Source organism: Cololabis saira, chromosome 16 (genome assembly GCF_033807715.1).
Source record: "Cololabis saira isolate AMF1-May2022 chromosome 16, fColSai1.1, whole genome shotgun sequence".
Lineage (NCBI taxonomy): Eukaryota > Metazoa > Chordata > Actinopteri > Beloniformes > Belonidae > Cololabis > Cololabis saira.
The window spans coordinates 8,027,774-8,053,693 of NC_084602.1; the positions used below are offsets into that span (position 1 = coordinate 8,027,774).

Here is a 25,920-nt window from a genome sequence, read left to right on the forward strand (position 1 = left end):
TATATATATATATATATATATATATATATATATATATATATATGTCCGTAGGGGGAAAAACAAACTAAAACAAACTAAAACACAAAAGGTTCCACATAATTCTGGAGGCGAATATAACAGATTTTGGCGATTATAAAATATAAAATAAATGCACATAGCCTACACAAGTGGAAAATTGACTCTGTTACACATATATATATATATATATATATATATATATATATATATATGTATATATATAAATAATAAAGGCTTTATATATCTATGTGATGGAGGATCAGGGATGGAAACTCCTCCGGGGTCCCTGCGTCCACGTGTGCGTCCGCAGGCACGTAGTCTGCCGTGAAAGAGGAGCCGCATTGAGGTTTCTGGGGGGGGGGGGGGGGGGGGGGGGGGGGGACTGTTACGGAACCGTCTATGAAAGGGTCAGTGTCTTTCCAGGGAATAACCGGCCCCGCCCCCACAAAGCTGCACAGCTGGCAGTTTGAGCCTGGGACGCGCCTCGCACTGCTCGCTGTCGGGGCCAGAAACACGCACCGTGCTGGATGGAGGACTAGACCCAGGACTAATAAACGTGGATGATCATTAGTTTTCTGTTTTAGGGAGGATCAGTTCATGAACGTCAGGATAACCAAGTCTCCCAGGCAGCTCCCCCCATCTCTCTCCTCTGAAACCGTTATAACCTCCTCTTACTGGGATCAGAAGGTAAGACTCCGTTTTTACTGTAAGATTTGATGTGGAGGCTAAAGTGTAAGAGTAAGATCCAAAACGCTTGTGTTTTGTTATATCAGCTCTGGACTGAATCAGGATCAATCTGCTGAAGAATGTGCTGCAACAAAACCCAACTCTGGCTGCTTTCTCTGACTAATCTGGAGATTTGTAAAGTTTAAAGTTACAGCTTGACTAGGAGAAAGAGCTTTCCTGCCTGGTGCCTGAACACATAAATGTGAATAAAACTACGCTCCTCTTACAAATATAATTGATCATATTTGCAGATAAGCATAAACCTAAATGACAAGCTTCAGACTTTTCAGAATTAAAGGTTTGTATTTTTCAGGATTTGCATCTGAACTGTTTCTGTAATTAAAAAGCAGCATAACCTCAGAATGTCATCCTCCTCTGTGTCCATGTGTGGTTTTCTCATCGTCTGATCATCTCAGCGTGATGTGGCTTCCTGTTTTTAGGGATAAAGTTTCACTGGGTTCCTTTGAGGACACACAACAAGCTGCAACAAGGGGGAGAAAACACTTTTTTAAAGAGCAGAGTTTATTTCAGTCCACAGAAGCTGAAAGTCTCTGGTAGTGATTAGCCATTAGAGCCGTGCAGGTTTTAATGGGAGTCTGGGCCCCGGAGCGTGGCGGGGGAATAATACTTTGTGATGAGCAGAACTCCTGCATGAACTCCTGCATGTGGGCGAGCAGAGTTGATCCACAGGGCCGCCCACGGCCCGCTGGCTTTCAGCCTTTCACGGGACCTGATCCATGAGCACATTGGTATGGAGAGTCGCTGGTCCGGTCGGGCTGAGAGGAGGAGAAACAGTCTTGTGAAAGAGTCGGCTGAGCTGGAGCGAGACAGGCTGGAAACTAAACACAGATACCAGCTCCGGCGTCGGAGTCTGGCCGTGGTCGTCTCCTGGCAACAGACCACATCCATGCATATGATATAACATGCTTTTAAAGAATCTCACCTATTATTAGAATAGAATGGAATGTCTTTATTGTCATATGTACAGGTACAACGAAATTGGATGCAATCTTCTTTAAGGTGTATGGTTTAAAAAAATAGATATATTAAAACAACAACTATAAAAAATAAATAATCTGTCACGGCTCAGACAGGACAGAGAATCCAAATGCACAACACCAGGCAGATCAGAGTCCAAGAGGCTTTATTCGGGTCAGAAGGCAGGCAGGGGTCAAACCGGGCAGACAGGCAGATCAGGCAAACGAATCCAGAGGGGCAGGCAAAAATAAAAAAAAAACGGAATCAGGCAGGGTCGCAAACAGGCAGGCAGGCAGGCAGAAAACAGAACAGAATCAGTGGCTGGAAAGCGAGGCATCTACACTCGACAATCTGGCAAACGAAAGGTGGAAAAGGGCCGGTATATAAGGGGAACTGATGAGCGAAACCAGGTGTGGAGCTGGGTGGGGACGCACAGGTGAAGGGAATGAGTGGATTACTGGTTGATGAGGGTGGCAGGATCTGGAATGATAGGAGAGTCAGTAACACAGTAAAAAACCTATGAAACTGTGAAACCATGACAGAACCATGACATAATCTCTAAAAGGACACAAACAGGAAGACAACATACAGTATTCACATTTGGCAGGTATTGCACGATTCTATGGCAGGTATTGCACGATTCTATGGCAGGTATTGCTCGGTTCGGTCAGTATTGCACATGGAAAAAGTCAGTTTGAGTACTTAGCAGTATTGAGTGTAGTTATGGCTCTGGCAAAGAAAACTGTTCTTGAGTGTGTTTGTGCGTGATTTCAGTGTCCTGAAACGTCTGCCTGATGGCAACAGTTCAAAGAGTGAGTGTCCGGGGTGAGATGGGTCCTTGATGATCTTCCGGGTGTTGTACAGCTCCTCCAGGGAGGGGAGAGTGCAGCCCATTATTTTTTGGGCCGTTGTGACGACCCTCTGGAGCGCCTTCTTATTTGCCACTGTGCAGCTGGAGAACCACACACATATGCAATAAGTGAGGATTCTCTCTATGGAGCAGAGATAAAAGGACACCAGCAGCTGTTGATTTAGATGATAGTTTCTGAGAATTCTCAAAAAGTACAGTCTCTGCTGTGCCTTTTTGATGATGGTGGTGGTGGTGTTGACACTCCAGGTCAGGTTGTCCTCTATTTCCACACCCAGAAACCGGAAGCTGGAAACCATCTCCACACAGACCCCGTTGATGAACAGAGGCTGAATGACTGTTCATCAACGGGGTCTGTGTGGAGATGGTTTCCAGCTTCCGGATTCTGGGTGCGCGTATTTTCCCATAATCCAACCTTGTACCAACTACAGTGGTTTCTGAGATCAGCCCCTACATGCTTCACCTCTCACCACCTTATTTGGAGGTGCAATCCAAGGTTAGCACAGCTGAACCGTTGGTAATTATCCCTTTCACCCACACACACAGTGACCGTGCATGCAGGGAAACAACCAGGGAGTACAGCTGGTGAGAGCTGAGGAGTGAATGGACCTGGAACTGATGGAGGTGTGAGGAGTGAATTGACCTGGAACTGATGGAGGTGTGAGGAGTGAATGGACCTGGAACTGATGGAGGTGTGAGGAGTGAATGGACCTGGAACTGATCGAGGTGTGAGGAGTGAATGGACCTGGAACTGATCGAGGTGTGAGGAGTGAATGGACCTGGAACTGATGGAGGTGTGAGGAGTGAATGGACCTGGGACTGATGGAGGTGTGAGGCTTGAATGGAGCTGGAACTGATGGAGGTGTGAGGCATGAATGGACCTGGAACTGATGGAGGTGTGAGGGTTGAATGGACCTGGAACTGATGGAGGTGTGAGGGTGAATGGACCTGGAACCGATGGAGGTGTGAGGAGTGAATGGACCTGGAACTGATGGAGGTGTGAGGAGTGAATGAACATGGAACTGATGGAGGTGTGAGGCTTGAATGGAGCTGGAACTGATGGAGGTGTGAGGAGTGAATGGAGCTGGAACTGATGGAGGTGTGAGGAGTGAATGGAGCTGGAACTGATGGAGGTGTGAGGAGTGAATGGACCTGGAACTGATGGAGGTGTGAGGGTTGAATGGACCTGGAACCGATGGAGGTGTGAGGAGTGAATGGACCTGGAACTGATGGAGGTGTGAGGAGTGAATGAACATGGAACTGATGGAGGTGTGAGGCTTGAATGGACCTGGAACTGATGAAGGTGTGAGGAGTGAATGGAGCTGGAACTGATGGAGGTGTGAGGAGTGAATGGAGCTGGAACTGATGGAGGTGTGAGGAGTGAATGGAGCTGGAACTGATGGAGGTGTGAGGAGTGAATGGACCTGGAACTGATGGAGGTGTGAGGAGTGAATGGAGCTGGAACTGATGGAGGTGTGAGGAGTGAATGGAGCTGGAACTGATGGAGGTGTGAGGAGTGAATGGACCTGGAACTGATGGAGGCGTGAGGAGTAAATGGACCTGGAACTGATGGAGGTGTGAGGCTTGAATGGACCTGGAACCGATGGAGATGTGAGGAGTGAATGGAGCTGGAACTGATGGAGGTGTGAGGAGTGAATGGCCCTGGAACTGATGGAAGTGTGAGGAGTGAATGGACCTGGAACTGATGGAGGTGTGAGGAGTGGATGGACCTGGAACTGATGGAAGTGTGAGGAGTGAATGGACCTGGGACTGATGGAGGTGTGAGGGTTGAATGGACCTGGAACCGATGGAGGTGTGAGGAGTGAATGGACCTGGGACTGATGGAGGTGTGAGGGTTGAATGGACCTGGAACCGATGGAGGTGTGAGGGTGAATGGACCTGGAACTGATGGAGGTGTGAGGAGTGAATGGACCTGGAACTGATGGAGGTGTGAGGAGTGAATGGACCTGGAACTGATGGAGGTGTGAGGAGTGAGGGCTGAAGCTGGATCGGAGGCCTTTCGTTTAATCTTAGTTAAACTGTTAACCAGTCTTCAATCTTCCCTTTGCCTTCAGGAGAATCTGATATATTCCTGCTTTCTTCATTCTCTGAAGTACATTAAATGCCAGTGAGCACCGACCCAGGAGTCACCTTTCTCCACCCTTCTCCGTCTCCTACGTCTCTCATCACCCACTCTGGCCACTGATCTGATAGTTGAGCTTTTGTGTAAAACATCTGATGCTTTTATCGTATCATACAATTATTTTTTGAATAAACTGTAATCCCCCCCTCATCCCAAATAAAGATAACAAAGTATAGCCTTTTACTTTCACTCTTTTACTGCCTCAATCTTAATAACTTGTAACATGAAACCGAAAACCTTCTAATGAATCATAACTGGTACCAGGACCTCCCGTCACGCCTTGCACACGGCCGTCTCCAGCCTGAAAATACTCATTTTTGTTGCGTAATAGTTGAAAAATGGCTCCAGCTGTTATCAGAGTTTTTCCTGTCTGTCGTCCAGAAGCTCTGAAACATTCACATCTTCAGAGAAAACATCTCCATCTCTCCGCTGTGCTTTCAAACCAATAACATTTAATCTATTTGTCAGACTACGCTTTGGCTTGAAGGGTTTTCTTCACTGGTACATCACTTAGTTTGAATCAGTCATCGCTGAGCCGTGTGGTTTCATTTACAGAGCAAATAAATATTCTACGATGGGATTTTCAGACTACGTCAAAGTTTCGGGAAGCATTCCTCCCCCCTGGATCCTCTGTAGTTTCAGTCTGTCCAATAGGAGGTATATTGTTTTCTCAACTTTTAATCTGTGGCTTTTCTCTGAAAAGTGCGGTCGTATGTGTTTGTATATAATCATCTAGTACTGTTTAACCTAGAAACATGATTCAAAAACCAGAAATACTGCCTCTGTTGAAGGACGCATAAGAAAAGAGAGAAAAAAAGATTTATTGTAAAAAATTCCCTCAGTTAAGAGACTTTCTGTGAGTCAGAGTGGAACTGACATTTCAAGACATCATCTGTGGAACGTTATTGGAGGATATTAAAGGACCTCTATTAGCATTTTACCTTTTATTGTACTGACCACAGACTGTAATGGTACTGAGGGAACCATATGTGCAACGTGTGGCTCTCTTGCTGGCGACAGAAATGTAACGTGGGTTTTATGGTGTTTCCTGAATTAGCGGCTGTTTAAGACCCAGGGCCGGTTCTAGAAAATGATGACTAGGGTGCATCTCAGATCAGAGGGGGTGCACATGCCTGGCACGTTATTCAACACTAAATTATGCATTTTCCCATAATTTCAAGCGGAATGATACTAGCAAAACAAGAATATTTAAAGTGTATTTCAAATGCTTTATTGCAGCAATATTGCTGCAGAACAAAGAAAATGCTACATTTAGTCTGGGCTACCTCACCCATCAGACAATAGAAAATAAAACAGAAAAATAAATAACAAAAATAAATATAACCATAAATATAAACTTACTTGCATCGTTGTGCTTGAACCACCTCCGAATATCCATTGTTACTTTGTGTTAACGGAGCAGCAGAGAGCAGCGTCTTGCTGGTGCAGGTAACTGCGCGCTGGAAGCAGATGAGTGACGGACACTGAAGGCTGATTTATGGTTCCGCGTTACACCAACGTGGAGCTTACGGCGTAGGGTACGCGGGGACGCAAACGTACGGTGCGCGTCTCCGCATACCCTACGCCGTAGGCTACGCCGTCGATTTAACGCAGAACCATAAATCAGGCTGACGCGCGCGCATTTGTCAGTTTTGTTTTCGTCTTTTCAACTGAGCATGCAAACACATAAACTGAGGGTGCAATGCATGCTTATGCACCTCGTAGAACAGGGCCTGTTGAGACTTCAGGTCGCCATGGAGACCGGTAACCCGTTCTACACACACAGTCACGGGTTGGTCACAGACGTTTTGAAGTGGTAGGCTGGGCACCAGAGAGAGAGGTTGGCAGCTTTTTCAGGAAGTGCTTGATCCAGTCAAACCCGGTGTTGGACCAGCACCACCAGCAGGAACTAATCCCCCCCCACCATGGTTCCTGGCAGACCAGTGGGTCGGTACACATACCAGTCCCCCAAAAGACTGAGAGAGTGGACTCAGACCATGTAGCTACTCTCAGACCATGTTTTGGTAGCGGCAGCTTAAACGTGTGGTTAATGGATAAACATACCCCCCCCCCCACACACACACACACACACACCTTCAGTGACTAAAAGCTTCCAGTCCAGATTGCTCTTCCAGGCATCAATAGTGGACTTATGTGCCGTCCACTTGAGCTGAACTTGAGCATTGGAAAGAGTTGACTGAAGACTTCATCAGAAAAATATACAAGATACGTGGAGTAAAGAAAAGTGCTGTCTGTCCCCCATTAAAGCTTGGGATAAAAACCGTTAGAAAGGGAAGTGTTGCTGCTTATTCTGAGCTCACCGGAGCCTGAATACTTGGCATTTTTCCCACCGTCTCCCCAGAATTGCATCAACACTGGCCAGATGGTTTGAATTATCCAGCCGATTCGGCTCGTGCAGTTAAGGCTGTAAAAGTATTCAACCGCCTCTGTGTGAACTCGCTGCTAAAATGATGCAGCCAATGAATTTTCCCTAAACATTTGTGGGTTATTTATGATATACTAAAGACACCAGCACAGTTCTATGTCAGAAATCGCAAACGTGGGAATTGAAACTCCTCTGCTAAGAAGCAAAGCTGTCGTAGTGGATGCATGGAGCTGTTTGCCATCGTCCCGGTGAGAGACGGCTGCTCGGGATGTTACTACCTGCATGAACCTGGCAGCTGTCCGTCAGCGGCCAGTAACGTACTCTCATGCAGGTGCAGGCCTTTGAGCTGAGGAGGTCCGGCTCCTGTGTAGTCCGGGGGGTCGGTCCATGCTTGAAGAAATGGAAAAGAGGAATGAGAGTGACCGAACAAGAGACCGAATAGTTTCTCAAATGCAACCTAATCTCCGTGCTAACAGGGGGATCCTTTGGGGTAAAAGTAGAAGAACTTGTCTGCAGATGTGGATGAGATGGCAAACGGTGCTTTCAGGTGTGATCCTGAGCATGTGCCGTGTTTCCCATCACATGATCGTTTTAAAGGTACCTACAGGTCACTACAGGTACCTACAGGTCACCACAGGTAGCTACAGGCACCTACAGGTCACTACAGGTAGCTACAGGTCACCACAGGTAGCTACAGGCACCTACAGGTCACTACAGGTACCTACAGGTCACCACAGGTACATACAGGTCACTACAGGTCACTACAGGTAGCTACATGTACATACAGGTCATTACAGGTCACTACAGGTAGCTACAGGTACATACAGGTCACTACAGATCACTACAGGTCACCACAGGTCACTACAGGTCACCACAGGTACCTACAGGTCACTACAGGTCACCACAGGTAGCTACAGGTCACCACAGGTACCTACAGGTCACCACAGGTCACCATAGGTCACTACAGGTAGCTACAAGTACCTACAGGTCACCATAGGTCACTACAGGTCAGTACAGGTGCCTACAGGTCACCACAGGTCACTACAGTTCACTACAGGTACCTACAGGTCACCACAGTTAACTACAGGTACCTACAGTTCACTACAGGTCACTACAGGTCACCATAGGTCACTACAGGTAGCTACAGGTCACTACAGGTACCTATAGGTACCTACAGGTCACTATAGGTCACCACAGGTCACTACAGGTAGCTACAAGTACCTACAGGTCACCATAGGTCACTACAGGTCACTACAGGTAGCTACAAGTACCTACAGGTCACCACAGGTCACTACAGGTTACCACAGGTACTTAGAGGTCACCATAGGTCACTACAGGTCACTACAGGTCACTACAGGTAGCTACAGGTCACTACAGGTCACCACAGGTCACTACAGGTCACCATAGGTCACTACAGGTCAGTACAGGTCACCACAGGTACCTACAGGTAGCTACAAGTACCTACAGGTCACCATAGGTCACCACAGGTCACTACAGGTACCTACAGGTCACTACAGGTCACTACAGGTAGCTACAGGTCACTACAGGTCACTACAGGTAGCTACAGGTCACTACAGGTACCTACAGGTCACTACAGGTACCTACAGGTCACTACAGGTCACTACAGGTAGCTACAGGTCACTACAGGTCACTACAGGTAGCTACAGGTCACTACAGGTACCTACAGGTCACTACAGGTACCTACAGGTAGCTACAGGTCACTACAGGTACCTACAGGTACCTACAGGTCACTACAGGTACCTACAGGTCACTACAGGTACCTACAGGTACCTACAGGTCACTACAGGTACCTACAGGTCACTACAGGTACCTACAGGTCACTACAGGTCACTACAGGTACCTACAGGTACCTACAGGTCACTACAGGTACCTACAGGTACCTACAGGTACCTACAGGTCACTACAGGTACCTACAGGTACCTACAGGTACCTACAGGTCACTACAGGTAGCTACAGGTCACTACAGGTCACTACAGGTCACTACAGGTACCTACAGGTACCTACAGGTCACTACAGGTACCTACAGGTCACTACAGGTACCTACAGGTACCTACAGGTCACTACAGGTACCTACAGGTACCTACAGGTACCTACAGGTACCTACAGGTCACTACAGGTACCTACAGGTCACTACAGGTCACTACAGGTACCTACAGGTACCTACAGGTACCTACAGGTCACTACAGGTACCTACAGGTACCTACAGGTACCTACAGGTCACTACAGGTACCTACAGGTACCTACAGGTACCTACAGGTCACTACAGGTACCTACAGGTACCTACAGGTCACTACAGGTACCTACAGGTCACTACAGGTCACTACAGGTACCTACAGGTCACTACAGGTACCTACAGGTACCTACAGGTACCTACAGGTCACTACAGGTACCTACAGGTCACTACAGGTACCTACAGGTCACTACAGGTACCTACAGGTACCTACAGGTCACTACAGGTCACTACAGGTACCTACAGGTACCTACAGGTCACTACAGGTACATACAGGTACCTACAGGTCACTACAGGTCACTACAGGTACCTACAGGTCACTACAGGTACCTACAGGTCACTACAGGTACCTACAGGTCACTACAGGTACCTACAGGTACCTACAGGTACCTACAGGTCACTACAGGTCACTACAGGTACCTACAGGTACCTACAGGTCACTACAGGTACCTACAGGTACCTACAGGTACCTACAGGTACCTACAGGTCACTACAGGTACATACAGGTACCTACAGGTACCTACAGGTACCTACAGGTACCTACAGGTCACTACAGGTACCTACAGGTCACTACAGGTACCTACAGGTACCTACAGGTACCTACAGGTCACTACAGGTAGCTACAGGTCACTACCGGTCACTACAGGTACATACAGGTACCTACAGGTACCTACAGGTCACTACAGGTACCTACAGGTACCTACAGGTCACTACAGGTACCTACAGGTACCTACAGGTACCTACAGGTCACTACAGGTACCTACAGGTCACTACAGGTCACTACAGGTACCTACAGGTAGCTACAGGTACCTACAGGTCACTACAGGTACCTACAGGTACCTACAGGTACCTACAGGTCACTACAGGTACCTACAGGTACCTACAGGTACCTACAGGTCACTACAGGTACCTACAGGTACCTACAGGTCACTACAGGTACCTACAGGTCACTACAGGTACCTACAGGTCACTACAGGTACCTACAGGTCACTACAGGTACCTACAGGTCACTACAGGTACCTACAGGTACCTACAGGTCACTACAGGTACCTACAGGTCACTACAGGTACCTACAGGTACCTACAGGTACCTACAGGTCACTACAGGTACCTACAGGTCACTACAGGTACCTACAGGTCACTACAGGTACCTACAGGTCACTACAGGTACCTACAGGTACCTACAGGTCACTACAGGTACCTACAGGTCACTACAGGTACCTACAGGTCACTACAGGTACCTACAGGTACCTACAGGTACCTACAGGTCACTACAGGTCACTACAGGTACCTACAGGTACCTACAGGTCACTACAGGTACCTACAGGTACCTACAGGTACCTACAGGTACCTACAGGTCACTACAGGTACCTACAGGTCACTACAGGTAACCACCGGTCACTACCGGTCACTACAGGTACATACAGGTACCTACAGGTACCTACAGGTACCTACAGGTACCTACAGGTCACTACAGGTCACTACAGGTACCTACAGGTCACTACAGGTAACTACCGGTCACTACCGGTCACTACAGGTCAGTACAGGTCAGTACAGGTCACTACAGGTCAGTACAGGTACCTACAGCTTGAAAAAAACTTTCTACAAGTAAGAAATGTTCTTTCAAATGAAACTGAAACTGACATTTCAACATGAACAAAGCAGCACAGAGGACTGTTTTTACTTTCTTTCCTTTTCCATCCGGCGTCCCTGTTCAGCCTTGACCCAAGCACACAGAGATTCCTCCACATTCTCAGACTCTTCTGATAATATTATGTGCTGTAAATGATTGGAAATGAAAGGATTGAAAGTTGTCACAGTTTTTGGTTGAACAGTTTTGTGCTTAGTTGGTGCAGTTTCAGCTTCTTTACTTCTGAGAGCCTGCTTCCTTTTACGTATTTAACCACATCACGGACGTCACTTGTCAACCTGATCTCACGATTTTTGTGAGATCAGGTTGTCACTCGATTACATCTTCTCCCTTAGCATTTAAGTTTGTTGAGCTATTGTTGTAGTTTGATGATGACCTTTTGTAATCTCTACATAAAGAAGGCCCAACAGAGTAAATGATGATGTAGCCCACAGTAAAACTGAGTTTTCCTGTTGTGATGTTGTGTTTTTCTCGTGTCGGTGTGCAGCTGAAGCCATGCAGGAGTCGAGACGCAGGCAGCAATTAGCTCTGGGCCTGGTGTTTGGCTTGTGGCTTCCCTGCTGCCTAGCCCAGACCACGCCGTCGAGCACGACCGCCCCGACGCCGACGCCGGCGCCGTCGCCGTCGCCGTCGCCGTCCCCTCAGCCTCCGTCCCAGCGGCTCCAGGTCCGGCTGGCCGGGTACCCGCGGAAACACAACGAGGGCCGCGTGGAGCTGTTCCACAAGGGAGAGTGGGGAACCATCTGCGACGACGACTTCTCCATAACCAACGCCAACGTGCTGTGCCGCCAGCTGGGCTTCGTGGAGGCCACAGGCTGGACCCACAGCGCCAAATACGGCCAAGGTCAAGGTAAGAGTTGATTTCACTTACATGGTTGGGTAAGTCGTGATGTCATCGCTCTCAAGGACAAAGTTTCACTGAATAACACGACTGTTACCTGGAGCTGTTGATACTTAGAAGCTCTACATTTTTTCTTTTAGAAATTTTTATTGGTTTTACATTAAACAATATACAGTACATATGTTTACGGCGTTACAGGTTATACAGAATACAAGCATAGTATGGCTGTAATATTCAAATACATACAAGTATTGTCCCTTTGAGTCCAGATGTACATAAAAATGATTGTCCATTGAGGTTTTTGTATAACCCAGGATTACAGAAGGAGCATATACAATATACACGGCAAAAACTCAAAATCTTAACAAGAATATTTGTTTTATTTCTAGTTAAAATGTCTCATTTTTAGTTAAAAAAAAATCTCATTACACTTAAAACAAGACTCATCACTGGAAAAAACAACAATTGTCACCTGTTTCAAGTAGATTTTGACTTAAAATAAGTAGAAAAATCTGTGTATATATATGTATGTGTATGCGTATGTATGCGTATATATATGTATATGTATTAAATATCGTAATAATGCACATATATATGCCTTTGGTTTTTACTGGCATGGTATCAATCATTAATATGTGTGCAAACAAGGTAAAAAAAATTTTTTATTAAATAAAAAAAAAAAAAAAACGAAACTGGTGAAAATTACAAGTTATTTTTCTGGTAATGACTCTTGTTTTAAGTGTAATGAGATTTTCGGACTAAAAATGAGACATTTTAATTAGAAATAAGACAAATATTCCTGGTAAGATTTTGAGTTTTTGCATTGTAGCGCAGAAAGAAAGAGAGAAAGAGGAAAGAAAAGGGAAAAAAGGGGGGGGGGGGGTGTACTATTAAATTGCAAAAATAATAATGAAGGATATTATGAGGGGAAGCTGCCGCCTCACTCTAAGAATAATATTCTAGTTGTCATTCAGTGGTGTTTGTAAACTCTCATAATACTCCGAATTCTCCTAAAGTTTTGCGAGGAGCCTTTAACGGTGTATCTGATTTTCTCCAGCTTCAAGAAGCTATACATTTTAGCAGTTTTCGTGTGTCAGAAGAAAAAAACAAAGAAAGGAAAGTTAGGTAATCTCATGATATCTTCCACCCCACCCAACCTGCGTCATGACCCTTTGAACTTGGTAAGATATGCTGATATGCTACTGCTAACTGAAGTATACTAGGTTGGGTCTGGGTTCCCAGGACGAGTGCAGCTTGCTGCTGCTTGAGCGCGGGTGTTATCAGCAGCCAGGTTCCCCGGCAGGCCTGGAGTCATGCCGGAGCCTCACTGACGCTCTGCCGCCCCTGCAGGAAAGATCTGGCTGGACAACGTGTTGTGTCAAGGAGGAGAGAAAAGCATCGACTTGTGCAAATCCCGCGGCTGGGGCAACAGCGACTGCACTCATGACGAGGATGCTGGCGTGGTGTGCAAAGATGAGAGGATACCCGGCTTCGTCGACTCCAACGTCATCGACGTAAGTTACTGAGGACATTTACACACTGTGGGGAGGTGATTGATGCTCAGGGGGATCAGTCTATTCATGAATACTCACACTCTCTCACACGGTACGGGCTCCGTTATGAAACACACCCAGCACTTGCTGCTACTGCTGCACATGTGCTTTGCTCTGAAGCCCCAGTCTGGATCTATCAGCAGGAATCTCCGCTGTGTTTCCCTGAGCTGATTCAGTGTATCCACAGCTCTGCTGGTAAACCTTTCAGTGGACTTGTTGGATCTTGTCAAGGTTTCACATCTAACTGCGTAAAAGCTTTGAGTAAGTTTGTGTTGCAGATTTCTGTAAGTCGTAGTTATGGAGAGAAGGTGATCACTGATGGAGACTCTTACCTCTAGATCTGTCTTCAGTTAAATCACCATCCATCCATCCATCATCCATCCATACATCCATCCATCCAACCACCCATCCATCCATCCATCCATCCATCCATCCATCCATCTATCCATCCATCCATCCTTCCATCCATCCATCCATCCATCCATCATCCATCCATCATCCATCCATCCACCCACCATCCATCCATCCATCATCCGTCCATCCATCCACCATCCATCCATCCATCCATCCATGCATCCATCCATCCATCCATCCATCCATCCATGCATCCATCCATCCATCCATCCATCCATCCATCCATCCATCCATCCATCCATCCATCCATCCATGCATCCATGCATTATTTGCAAGACCTGATAGTGCCTTATGTTCCTGGCAGAGCTCTCCGTTCTTGGAGTGCAGGTTTACTCGTAGTTCCTAGAGTATCTAAATGTAGATTTGGAGGGCGGGCGTTCTGCTATCAGGCACCATTACTATGGAACCAACTTCCAATCTGGGTTAAGGAGGCTGACACCACCTCCACCTTTAAAACCAAACTTAAAACCTTTCTGTTTAGTAAAGCCTATAGTTAGTGTTTAGTAAACCTCTAGCTGGTGTAGGTAAATCTCTAGGTAGTGTAAACTCTAGTGTGTTAGAGTCAGTAGTCATAGTTGCAGCTATAGAACAAGACTATAATAGTTAGTCTCAAACATAGCTTCGTGATAGATATGCTGCTATAGGCCTATGCTGCAGGGGGCACCGACATGATCCGCTGGGCAGTGCCTCTCACCCTTCTTCTCCTCCTCCCTTTTTTCTCTTTTGTGCATGTTTGCAGGCCGGAGCTTCGGGAGCTGCATGCTGGCCTGTGTATATTTCTTTAACTGAGCGGTCCGAGGTGGACCGGGTCACTCCAACAGTTTGAATGACTTTTCATGTGCGTGACGTGCTTCGTGTCTTCTGCACGTGGCTGTCGGGGAGATTCAGTGAAACCTGGCAGCTAAACTGCATGCCACAGCCGCTTGTTTTGTTGTCTCCAGATAAACCGCAGTGGAAGTGAGTCATCTTGGTCGCAGACGGTCCCGTACAGAACCTCATGACCCACTCAAACCAGAAAGGACTCTTCTGCAGCCATGACTCACGGTTTAGTCTAGAAAATATGTTTGCACGCACGTTACTGTGAGGAAAAGGAAAAGTTGTGATTTTAGGCAATACAATTTCTTCTATACATCGTGCTACAGTGTCATATCTTTGTTAGTGTGCATACATAATCCATTTTTCCCAGTACTTGTCACATTTCTGCAGTTCAAGTTTCAATACAAAAGTGAGTCTCTCCATACAATAAACACCTTCTACAATCTTCAGCCACTGATCTTTTGTTGGAGGGTCAGCCTGTAACCAACTACGAGTTATCGCTTTCCTGCTGCTTGCCAGAAGTATCTTCAGCAAATATGTATCTTTGAGAGGAACAGTTTCTGGCATCTTTGCTAAATATAGTGTGATGAATGAGCAATCTAACTCCACTCCCAACATTTCAGATATTACAGTTGCCACCTCCTGCCAATATGGCTATATCTTTGGGCAAGCCCAGAAAATATGGTAATGGTTTGCCATAGAGGTTCCGCATTGCCTCCAACAAAATCCCCCGGCTCTGAGTGTGTGTTTGTAGTGCTGTTGTGCTCACCGAAAAGGTTTTGATTGAATTAAGATCCTGTCAAAGCTGTGTCACCTGGACCGTCAGGTCTACATCCAGTGACTGTGTCTCATGTGCCAGACTGAGACTGAGACGTCTCTCTGTCCTCTCAGACCCAGCTGGATGAGAGCAGAGTGGAGGAGGTGCGACTCCGGCCCGTGGTTGCCACGGCGAAGAAGAGGATGCCCATCACCGAGGGCGTGGTGGAGGTGAAGCACAAGGACGGCTGGGCGCAGATCTGCGACCTGGGCTGGACCATCAAGAACAGCCGCGTGGTCTGCGGCATGCTGGGATTCCCGCATGAGAGGAAGGTCAACAAGAACTTTTACAAGTAAGTGAACCCTCAGGCTGAGACAGAGGGTGGGTGTGAGACAGCTTCACCCCCCAGTTAAAGCTGCAGCGGTGCCGGTTAGAGGGCTTTTAAGCAAGTGTGGCAAACTTGTGTTTATAACACATTTGCTGCGGTTGGTAACAAATGAAAGAGCAGGAGTGGAAAGGCGGTTAAATAAGCCCCTATGAGGTGTTTAGGAATCCCTTTCTCTTAAAGTCAGCGTCCACATCAGACGCCGAGAACAACAACAAAGAGGCAAATCTATGCTCTGATTGGACGTAAACCAGCTGCACCTCATCTCAGCGGTGACTCAGCGTTATTTACTGAGGTGTCTGAAGACAGATAGAGGCGAGACGTCAGTCGGGAAGTTTCCTCGGTGTGTGTGAACAGCTCGAGTTAACAGCTGCAGAATATATCAGTCAGTTCAATTCAAAATACTTTATGAATCCCTGAGAGGGAAATGAATCAATCAGTCCATCAATCAATCATGGATCATGTCATCTCGGCCCACTTGTTTGTTTATTAAGCAGACATGATGAGGTTTATATTCTCATCTAACAAAGATTCAGAAAACCACAAATCAGAAAAAACACTGGGATGTTTTAGGAGAAAGACTTTTATTTATTTGTAAACAGGATGAGCTCCACTTGTTCCAGGCTTTCTCCCGCCAGCGTGATCCATCTGTTTATATACCGGTACATCCGTTGTTGCGTTTCGAGCCTGCGACTGAGCTAAACTAAAACTAAAGTTAAGACATTAAGCTTCTGTGACGCTTCTTCTCACGCCGCTTGAGAGGTTTTCTAAAACCGAGGAACTGTGTTAAATTGTCCCAAAGAGTCCATCATTACCTTCATCTGCACAATTGCCTCCCGAGGTCTGATCAGGAGTGCTGGCCCGTCTAGTACCAGACCCTCCTCTTCCTCAGTCATGCGATGCACGCTGAATCTGTCCGTGGCACTCACTGCGTTTAGCGCAGCAATGACGTGCTGCCACTCACTCGCTTTATTTTATACTATTTATATACTTTTTCTACTTTTACTTTGACCACCAAATAATGTGGTTTTCCTGCCTCCCCCTCATCCACAACATCTCCATCTCAGTCTCCGTGAAATTTAGTGGCACGGTGGCTCGACACGTCTCATTCATCCTGACGCACAGCAGAAACAGACTGCAGGAAGCCGCTGTGCAGGATCAGCAGGCTCATTTATACGCAAATACAATCATCATGTAGTTTGCATTGACCATTTATGGTAGGAAGTGGGCGTGTAGAGGGCGGGATATGAGGCAAATTCACGTGCGCAACCTTCCAGCTGGACTGTGATTTATAAAGGGAACATTGTGCGTGCACACGGTTTTATAAATCAGGATTTTTTTGTGCGCCCGCCATTTTCAGCTTTTGGGCGCACGTGCACTTTTAGTATGAATCCTACGCACTCTTTTATAAATGAGGCCCCAGGTATTTTAATACACGATTTAATTGAGGAGCAGGCAGGAGTGACCATCCCCCCAGCTTTCCAGTGCCGTCCCGTCCTCCCGACTCAGGAGGGACGTTTTCTGTCGTCTCTCTGAAGAAGAGACAACTCTGACCAGACCACAAGCAGCGATTCAGCCTTCGTTCAGAGAAGAGTAGACATTATAGCAACCAGTGTTTACCGCGGCCGCAAGAGGGAATGTGTGCAGTCCAATGTCCCGTTTACAGCAGCAGCACTCATGATGAATGTTTGTTGTTGTGTTCCGGTTCTGGGATGTTTTTCTTCTCCCTCGTACCAGAAAAGACATTTTTCTTCTGTCTCTTGGCCTCATCAGAGGAACTTAAAGAGTTATTGTCGACCGCCCGCCTGCACAGATAGGATGTGCAGACTTTCAGTGAATTCTGGTCCAGTATGAGACTCATTCCCGGCTCCTCGTCTCCTCGGTTCAGCTTTTATTCAGGCCCAGATGTTTCACAGTAGCACGAGTGGAAATGTGTGTTTTCACTCAGGAATGTGAGAGGCTCTGGGGAACGGTCGGGGGTCGAGGACTCGGCTTCCAGAAGGAGGTCACATGCTGAACAAAAATATCCACCACGAGACGAAGACGAAGGTCCGGCCGAGCCGGATCCGCTGCGTGACTGTTATCAGGCAGCGGTGTCTCGGTGTCTCGGAGTCTGTAAAATGTGATGTGTTGACGACCTGTGAAATGTAGAAAATGCCTGGTGCCACTGACCCCTGCAGCCCACGGAGGGCGCTGGCCCGGGCCTGTGTGCCGCCAGCTCCAGGGGTCTGTTTGCGTGTGTAGCTTCTCGCCTGCATGTGATGGAATCTGACTTTGCCATTATTGCAGACGTCTGAAAAAGCGAGCGGCGGAGAAGGTCTCCAGTCCAAAGGTTAATGTTTCAGCTGGTGGAAGGTACACTGTGGAGGGGAAAACCCTCCGTCCAGCCCTGCCGGGGGCGGCGACGGGGGGTTTCCTGCTGGGTAGACGCCGACGGCGTAGCCGCTGGTCGTAGATACAGTAGATAGCTGACCTGTCTCCTCCAGATCATGTTCTGTCCTTTTCTCCATCCTTGCTACTGTCATGGCACAGATTGAGAGATGCTAAAGTGGATTGATAACTATGATTCTTCTTCAACCAGTTTCTCTTATAATCAGTACTCGAGTTGTAAAAAAGAATCAGGGGGGATGGTGGATTTCATCATATGGGGACAGATAATTTGTGCTGATTACAAACAATATAATATATTACAAATAATAGCACTGACCAAAACAGCTGCAGAAATACTGCAGGAATGACATAGCAGCAGTTAAATGCAGCCTTCTGTAAGCTTTAAATATCCACTGGGCTTACATCAAATACATCAAAACACAACAATAAAAAACACTTTTCTGAACTTATCAATATGACTCTGTCCTTCACAGGATAAGTAAAATGGATCACTGCAAAAACTCAAAATCTTAACAAGAATGTTTGTATTATTTCTAGTTCAAATGTCTCATTTTAGTAAAAAAAATCTCATTACACTTAAAACAAGACTCATCACTGGAAAAAACAACAATTTTCACCTGTTTCAAGTAGATTTTCACTTAAAATAAGTAGAAAAATCTGCCAGCGGAACAAGATTTTTTTGCTTGTAGTAAGAAGATAAATCTTGTCCCACTGGCAGATTTTCCTACTTATTTCAAGTGAAAATGTACCTGAAAAAGGTGAAAATTGTCACATTTTTCTGGAGTTATTTTTCTGGTGATGACTATAAATGTTGAAATAGCAGTAAAACCACATTCATTGATGAAATGACATAAGGGATGGAAAGGGGGGGTGGCACTTTTACAGGGGGGATGATTTTGACCATTTTTATTTCAGGGGGGATGCCATCTCCCCTCATCCCCCTCAACTCCAGTACTGATTATAATTGTTAGACACATCAGATAAAATGTAAGAAATCAAAAACATGTTAAAGTGTTTGGTTTGATGGACGTCAGTTTTTGCCATGCCAGTAACTGGAGCCTGATTCTTCCTGTAACAAAGCTTTTAAACTATTAGAGCTAATAAGTGATCCAGCAGTCGTGATGGCATGGTTCCTGGACGAGGCGCTGGGTTCTCAAACTGGATCATTACACGTCCCATCTGCAAGAATCTGCAAATAGTTTTCTGTGCCGGTTTTAGCTCAGGGACAGATGGACAGAGTCTGCCACGTTAGATAAGACAAGATCGCCGCCAGCTGTTTTAAAGACATAAAAAAAGTCAGTGGAAAGAATAACCATCAACATATAAAATGAAATCTCTCCATCTGTCATAAAACCTGACAGATGGCTGGAACATGAAGAAAAAATAATAATATCTGCAGCTAAGGTGTACCTAAGTAAAAGTAAGATTACTTTAAAAAGTACAAGAAAGCACAAAAACAACCTCCTCATTCACAGCTTTTCTGCAGACTTTAATTTTTTCAACATTGAATGTGCTGTTAAAGGCACATTAAAGGTAGGGTAAGGGATTTCTGGAGGTTGCCACATCTACATCTAGTGCAGGGGTCGGCAAACCGCGGCTCTAGAGCCGCATGCGGCTCTTTAGCGCCGCCCTAGTGGCTCCTGGAGCTTTTTCAAAAATGTTTGACCTTTTTTTTCCTTTTTTTCTTCTTTTTTTTCTTCTTTTCTTCTTTTTTTCTCTTTTTTCTTCATTTTGCCTTTCCTTTTTAATCTCGACATTTCGACTTTTTTCTCTAAATTTTGACTTTTTTCTCATCATTTCAACTTTTTTCTCAACATTTCGACTTTTTTCTCGAGATTGTACTTCAACATTAATCTCGACATTTTGACTTTTTTCTCGAGATTGTACTTCAAGTTTAATCTCGACATTTCGACTTTTTTCTCGAAATTTCGACTTTTCTCTCGACATTTCGACTTTTTTCTCAAGATTGTACTTCAACATTAATCTCGACATTTTGACTTTTTTCTCAAAGTGCATAATGAAAAAATCTTCCCCCATTTATAACTAATATAGATACATGCAGCATGTGTTGCCTTCATTCTAAGGCTTATACAAGACCTTTCATTTTTTGCAGCTCCAGACATATTTGTTTTTTGTGTTTTTGGTCCAATATGACTCTTTCAACATTTTGGGTTGCCGACCCCTGATCTAGCAGTATCAGAAAGGAGGATATGATGTGCAGTAATGCTACGCAGCTTCATCCCGGCTTGCCAATGTTTGGATTAACTGGAGGCTGGATGGAGCTTTCTTTGGCAAGACCTTCCACAGAGGAAGTTACTTTAACTGGAGCGATGGCGAGTAAACGTTTAACAACCCACCGATACAGTCCACATGCCATCTTCTGCTTGATAACCACGCTTTCATGATCAAACCTGCTCAGACCTCTACTCTTTATTTATTCATCCTCTCAAAAAGTAAAGTCATGCCATGAATGTCACATGTTGGAACTTGAAATGAATGAATGCTTTAATGTTTGTGTTTATGTGGACTAAGAACGGTTGTGTCTGGTTCAGCTAATCTGTGAAGCTTAAATATCTAACCTATCAGTACTTTACAGGACTGTCTCAGAAAAGTCCTTTATTTTCTGTAATGCAAAAATGTCATACATTCTGGATTCATTACAAATCAACTGAAATATTGCAAGCCTTTTATTATTTTAACATTGCTGATCATGGCTTACAGAAAACTCAAATATCCTATCTCAAAAAATTAGAATATTCTTAATCTTAAACTGTAAGCCATAATCAGCAATATTAAAATAATAAAAGGCTTGCAATATTTCAGTTGCTTTGTAATGAATCCAGAATGTATGACATTTTTGTTTTTTTAATTGCATTACAGAAAATAAATAACTTTATCACAATATTCTAATTTTCTGAGACAGTACTTTAGATCACGAGCACGCTCAAGGACAGAAACCTGCTACGTAGCAGACATGTGCTTCACAGCTGTGTTGAACGGGACACATCCGTTCCATCATCACGTAACCTTTGTTTTTGTGATTTCTTTTTCATTTTGTCACCTCCTTTTCTCTCAGAGCTGCAGTCTAACCAGTGTTTACCTTACAGGCAGGCACCCAAAGCTAAAGTTAAATCTAAGTCTAAACAGAGCAGTCCTGGAAAAAGGTAATCCGAGGACAAACATTCTAATAAATCTAATCAGGTCTTTCCACATGTCCCACAGCTTTGCCAAAAAACAAAAGTGTTAGATAAACAACATCATGCATCCATCCTGAACATGTAACTGCACAAGGAGAACCTTTTGAATGGACTTTCAGAATGAAAGCATACAGCTAAAGACAACAAGTATCAAACATTAATGTCTGACTTTTAAAGCAAATGCCTTCTGCAGACAGAACAGTTGGATGTTAAAACAGGAGAGAAAGAGAAGTTGTGTTTATGAAAATGTGAAAACCTGAACAATACCACTCTCACCAGTGGAGCTTGTGGAACCAGAGTTAGTCTAGTGTGAAATAAGAAGCAGACACAGGAGAAAACACTGGCCTGGATTTGTCTAAAGGAGGAACAGAACAATCTAACCATCAAAGATCAGAGCATGTTGGCTCTGACGTGAGCGAGAAGTTAAATAAGATGGGCTCCCATGAAGAGACTTCCTCCAAAAAACGCAGAGCTAGTGATTGGATCAATAATCAACATCACCAGCAATCATCAGCAAAGGAGCTGCTTTGATTGACAGCTGCCACGCTGGATGTCTGCAGGCAGCAGCAGGTCGCGGGCTCTGGTGGTTCTGCCCAGCACCTGACCCGAGGTGATCAGCTGACAGCTCGGCTCCTCCCCGGGCTGGGCCACACTCATAAAGGCCGTTGGCAGATGTGATGACGCCAGTAGAAAGTAATCCCTGATCGCTGGCTCATGATGCCAAGTGTACCCCAACAGGTGCTGCACCTTTCAGCAGATACCCAGAGACTCCGAGAGGGCAGGGCTGATGAAAGTGAGTTGTCAGAGCTCGTTCCCTCCCCCGGAGTGCAGGACGGTCCCCCTCTCATCCACCAGGGCGCTCCTTCAGGACCACATCAAGTCCAGGAGACACGGTCCTGTTCATAATTTTTATGGACAGGATTTCTAGGCGCAGCCAGGGGCCGGAGGGGATCCAGTTTGGGAACCACAGGATTTCATCTCTGCTTTTTGCGGATGATGTTGTCCTGTTGGCTTCATCGGACCGGGACCTTCAGCATGTGCTGGGGCGGTTTGAGGCCGAGTGCAACGCGGCAGTGATGAGAATCAGCACCTCCAAAACCGAGGCCATGGTTCTCCACCGGGAAAGGGTGGCGTGCCTTCTCCGGGTGGGTGGAGAAGTCCTGCCTCAGGTGGAGGAGTTCAAGTATCTCGGGGTCTTGTTCACGAGTGAGGGAACGATGGAGCGTGAGATTGACAGACGGATCGGTGCAGCGTCCGCAGTTAAGCGGCCGATGTACCGGACCGTCGTGGTGAAGAGGGAGCTGAGTCGAAAGGCGAAGCTCTCGATTTACCGGTCAATCTACGCACCTACCCTCACCTATGGTCATGAACTTTGAGTAGTGACCGAAAGGACAAGATCGCGGATACAAGCGGCCGAGATGAGTTTCCTCCGCAGGGTGGCTGGACGCTCCCTTAGAGATAGGGTGAGGAGTTCGGTCTCCCGGGAGGAGCTCGGAGTCGAGCCGCTGCTCCTTCACATTGAGAGGAGTCAGCTGAGGTGGCTTGGACATCTGTATCGGATCCTCCTGGACGCCTCCCTAGGGAGGTGTTCCAGGCATGTCCCTCTTCCCTAGGGAGGAGTTCCAGGCATGTCCCTCCTCCCTAGGGAGGTGTTCCAGGCATGTCCCTCCTCCCTAGGGAGCTGTTCCAGGCATGTCCCTGCGGGAGGAGACCCCGGGGAAGACCCAGGACAAACTGGAGAGACTATGTCTCTCGGCTGGCCTGGGAACATCTCAGACTCCCCTCGGAGGAGCTGGAGGAAGTGTCTGGGGTGAAGGAAGTCTGGGCATCTCTGCTGAGATTGCTGCCCCCGCGACCTGGGAACGGATAAGGGGCGGAAAATGGATGGATGGACATGGTTTCAGATACTGTGTTGTTTATTGATCTGAGCCCAGTTTTGTCCGGCCAATAACTCTCAGCCGTCTATACAAGCTCGGACTCCTTTCCCCGCAGGCAAGGTACTGCCGACTTCGGCTGCCAGGGATCGGCTGTCCAAGACGATCCCGATCCCGTAACCCCAGACCCCAATCTGCAGGCCGTGCTGGAGAGGTGCTGGTAGGGGGATTAGTAGCCGGGGGGGAAAAGGCGGCTCCCAGCTTCTCTACCATGAACTGAGCTGAGCTGCATAGTCTTCACACAGATGTCAGAGTGGTATCCATCCTCCAGAAGAGAATCACTCTCAGACATGTGAAAGCTTATGAACAGAGATCCTCCTTCTTCAGCTCTTAAACACACTCTTGGGGATGTAAACGGCAGTTTTGGTGAAACTGAACGGTAATAATCTAATCTAGCTAGATATGGACAGCACCGAGTATTTCAAGAGACACACTTCTGCGTTCAGTTCAATAATGTTGTGGGTCCAGAGGTTAGAGTATTATCTCTCGGCCATCCAGCCACTCGGTGTCTGATTCGCCACTTTTGCCGTCTCTGCTCCGCTCAGGTTGTATTTGGAGCGTCAGAAGAACTACTTCCACATCCACTCGGTGGCCTGTACGGGTACAGAGGTCCACCTGGCCGCCTGCCCCCTGCAGTTCACCAAGCCCAACGCCACCTCGCCCTGCGCCGGCGGCATGCCGGCCGTCGTCAGCTGCATGCCCGGGCCCATGTTCATGCAGAACACCGGGTCCAAAAAGAAGCCCAAAATTTCGGTAAGGAATACAGTATGTATATGTTGCTTAGCATCGTTGTCGCCGGGCCGGCTGAGTAGGGATAGGCGATATTTTACCGTTCACGATGTACCGTCAAAAAAATTCCCCACAGTAAGAATTTGTCATCTCGTGGTAAAAACGATAAATTCCCCTTGATGACGTTTTTGTGTAAAGACGGACGACGCACATTATACGTGTGCGTGAAGGAAGGAAGGAAGGAAGGAAGGAAGGAAGGAAGGAAGGAAGGAAGGAAGGAAGGAAGGAAGGAAGGAAGGAAGGAAGGAAGGAAGGAAGGAAGGAAGGAAGGAAGGAAGGAAGGGAGAAGGAAGAAAGGAAGGAAGGAAGGAAGAATGGAAGAAGGAAGGAAGGAAGGAAGGAAGGAAGGAAGGAAGGAAGGAAGGAAGGAAGGAAGGAAGGAAGGAAGGAAGGAAGGAAGGAAGGAAGGAAGGAAGGAAGGAAGGAAGGAAGGAAGGAAGGAAGGGAGAAAGGAAGGAAGGCAGAAGGAAGGAAGAATGGAAGAAGGAAGGAAGGAAGGAAGGAAGGAAGGAAGGAAGGAAGGAAGGAAGGAAGGGAGAAGGAAGGAAGGAAGGAAGAAAGAAAGAAAGAAAGAAAGAAAGAAAGAAAGAAAGAAAGAAAGAAAGAAAGAAAGAAAGAAAGAAAGAAAGAAAGAAAGAAAGAAAGAAAGAAAGAAAAATTCCCGTTGATGACGTTTTTTGTATTTTTTTTATCGTTATCGGGATAAATGCCAGAAATGATGGTGATAAATGTTTTAGTCCATACCGCCCATCCCTACCGCTGAGCGGGTCTGATTCTCTTTGTGCTTCAGAGCAACGTGAGGCTGAAGGGCGGCGCCCGGGTGGGCGAGGGCCGGGTGGAGGTGCTGAAGGGCAGCGAGTGGGGGACGGTGTGTGACGACCGCTGGAACCTGCTGTCCGCCAGCGTCGTCTGCAGGGAGCTGGGCTTCGGCAGCGCCAAGGAGGCCATCACAGGAGCCCGGATGGGACAAGGTAAGGAGCGCTGCGGCTTTGAGCGCACAAAGAGAACGCCGTTCTCCTGCATGCTGGAGTTCAGTTGTGTGATAATCTGTCAGTACGTTTACATGCAGCAAAGAAATCGGATTTCTGATCGTATCAGATAAAGACATCCAGAAGACTGAATCACTTGTCTGAGTTTACATGCTGTTCAGAGAATCAGATAAATGTCCAGAGCATGGCTGACTCCGTGATGCTATGTGGCGCTCTAACCATGGTAACCATGGTAACCATTTCAACAAAGAGCCACTTCCGGTTGACCTGTTTTGTTTGGCGCCAATGTACGCCTTCCGTATATTTTTCCACTTTACTTTGATCTGCTCCGGTGTCCTGATGAAGCTTCTGCCATCTCTTTCTCAATCTTTTTAAAGGTGTTTAAACAACTATTTAACACACGCCTCCTTTCACTTCCGGGTGAACGCCCCAGAGGAAATTCTCGAGCATGTGCAGACTGCAATATCCGATGTCTCCATATACATGGCATTAAAATTCCAGACTCTAAACGATTTATCTAGGTGTTGCTATCCGATTATTAAATGTCCGATATAGGTCCGAAGTAGATCGGATTGAGGTGTTAACATGCAGTTTAAAAGTCTGAACGATGTCTTATACATCAGATACCCGATTGAACTGCTGCATGTAAACGCACTGTGTGTGAGTGTTGCGTTTGTTTGGCAACCTCTGAGCCAGTGATGCTGAACCCTGACTGGCAGGTTTCTCCGGTGAACGTTCTGCACAAGGACGGAGACTGGCAGCACATCCGGGGGCAGAGACGTTCCTTCACAGTCACATGGTGTAACATCTGTTGTTTCATGTTGCAGTCTCTGT

General features: G+C 46.5%; 1 protein-coding gene across 3 annotated transcripts in view; it reads left to right on the forward strand.

The window, feature by feature from the left end:
- The first annotated feature begins 488 nt into the window (after positions 1-488).
- Positions 489-25,920, forward strand: part of loxl3b (lysyl oxidase-like 3b) — a 46,481-nt gene continuing 21,049 nt past the window's right edge. For 2 of the 3 annotated variants that reach the window (XM_061743433.1, XM_061743434.1), the window contains exons 1-8: positions 489-705; positions 11,508-11,870; positions 13,212-13,375; positions 15,536-15,753; positions 18,076-18,141; positions 21,285-21,341; positions 23,854-24,061; positions 24,888-25,068. In XM_061743433.1, coding sequence (XP_061599417.1) covers positions 11,516-11,870; positions 13,212-13,375; positions 15,536-15,753; positions 18,076-18,141; positions 21,285-21,341; positions 23,854-24,061; positions 24,888-25,068 — 1,249 coding nt within the window. In that variant the 5' untranslated portion in view covers positions 489-705; positions 11,508-11,515. The remainder of the gene's footprint in view (positions 706-11,507; positions 11,871-13,211; positions 13,376-15,535; positions 15,754-18,075; positions 18,142-21,284; positions 21,342-23,853; positions 24,062-24,887; positions 25,069-25,920) is intronic. The other variant, XM_061743435.1, reaches the window with a different exon arrangement.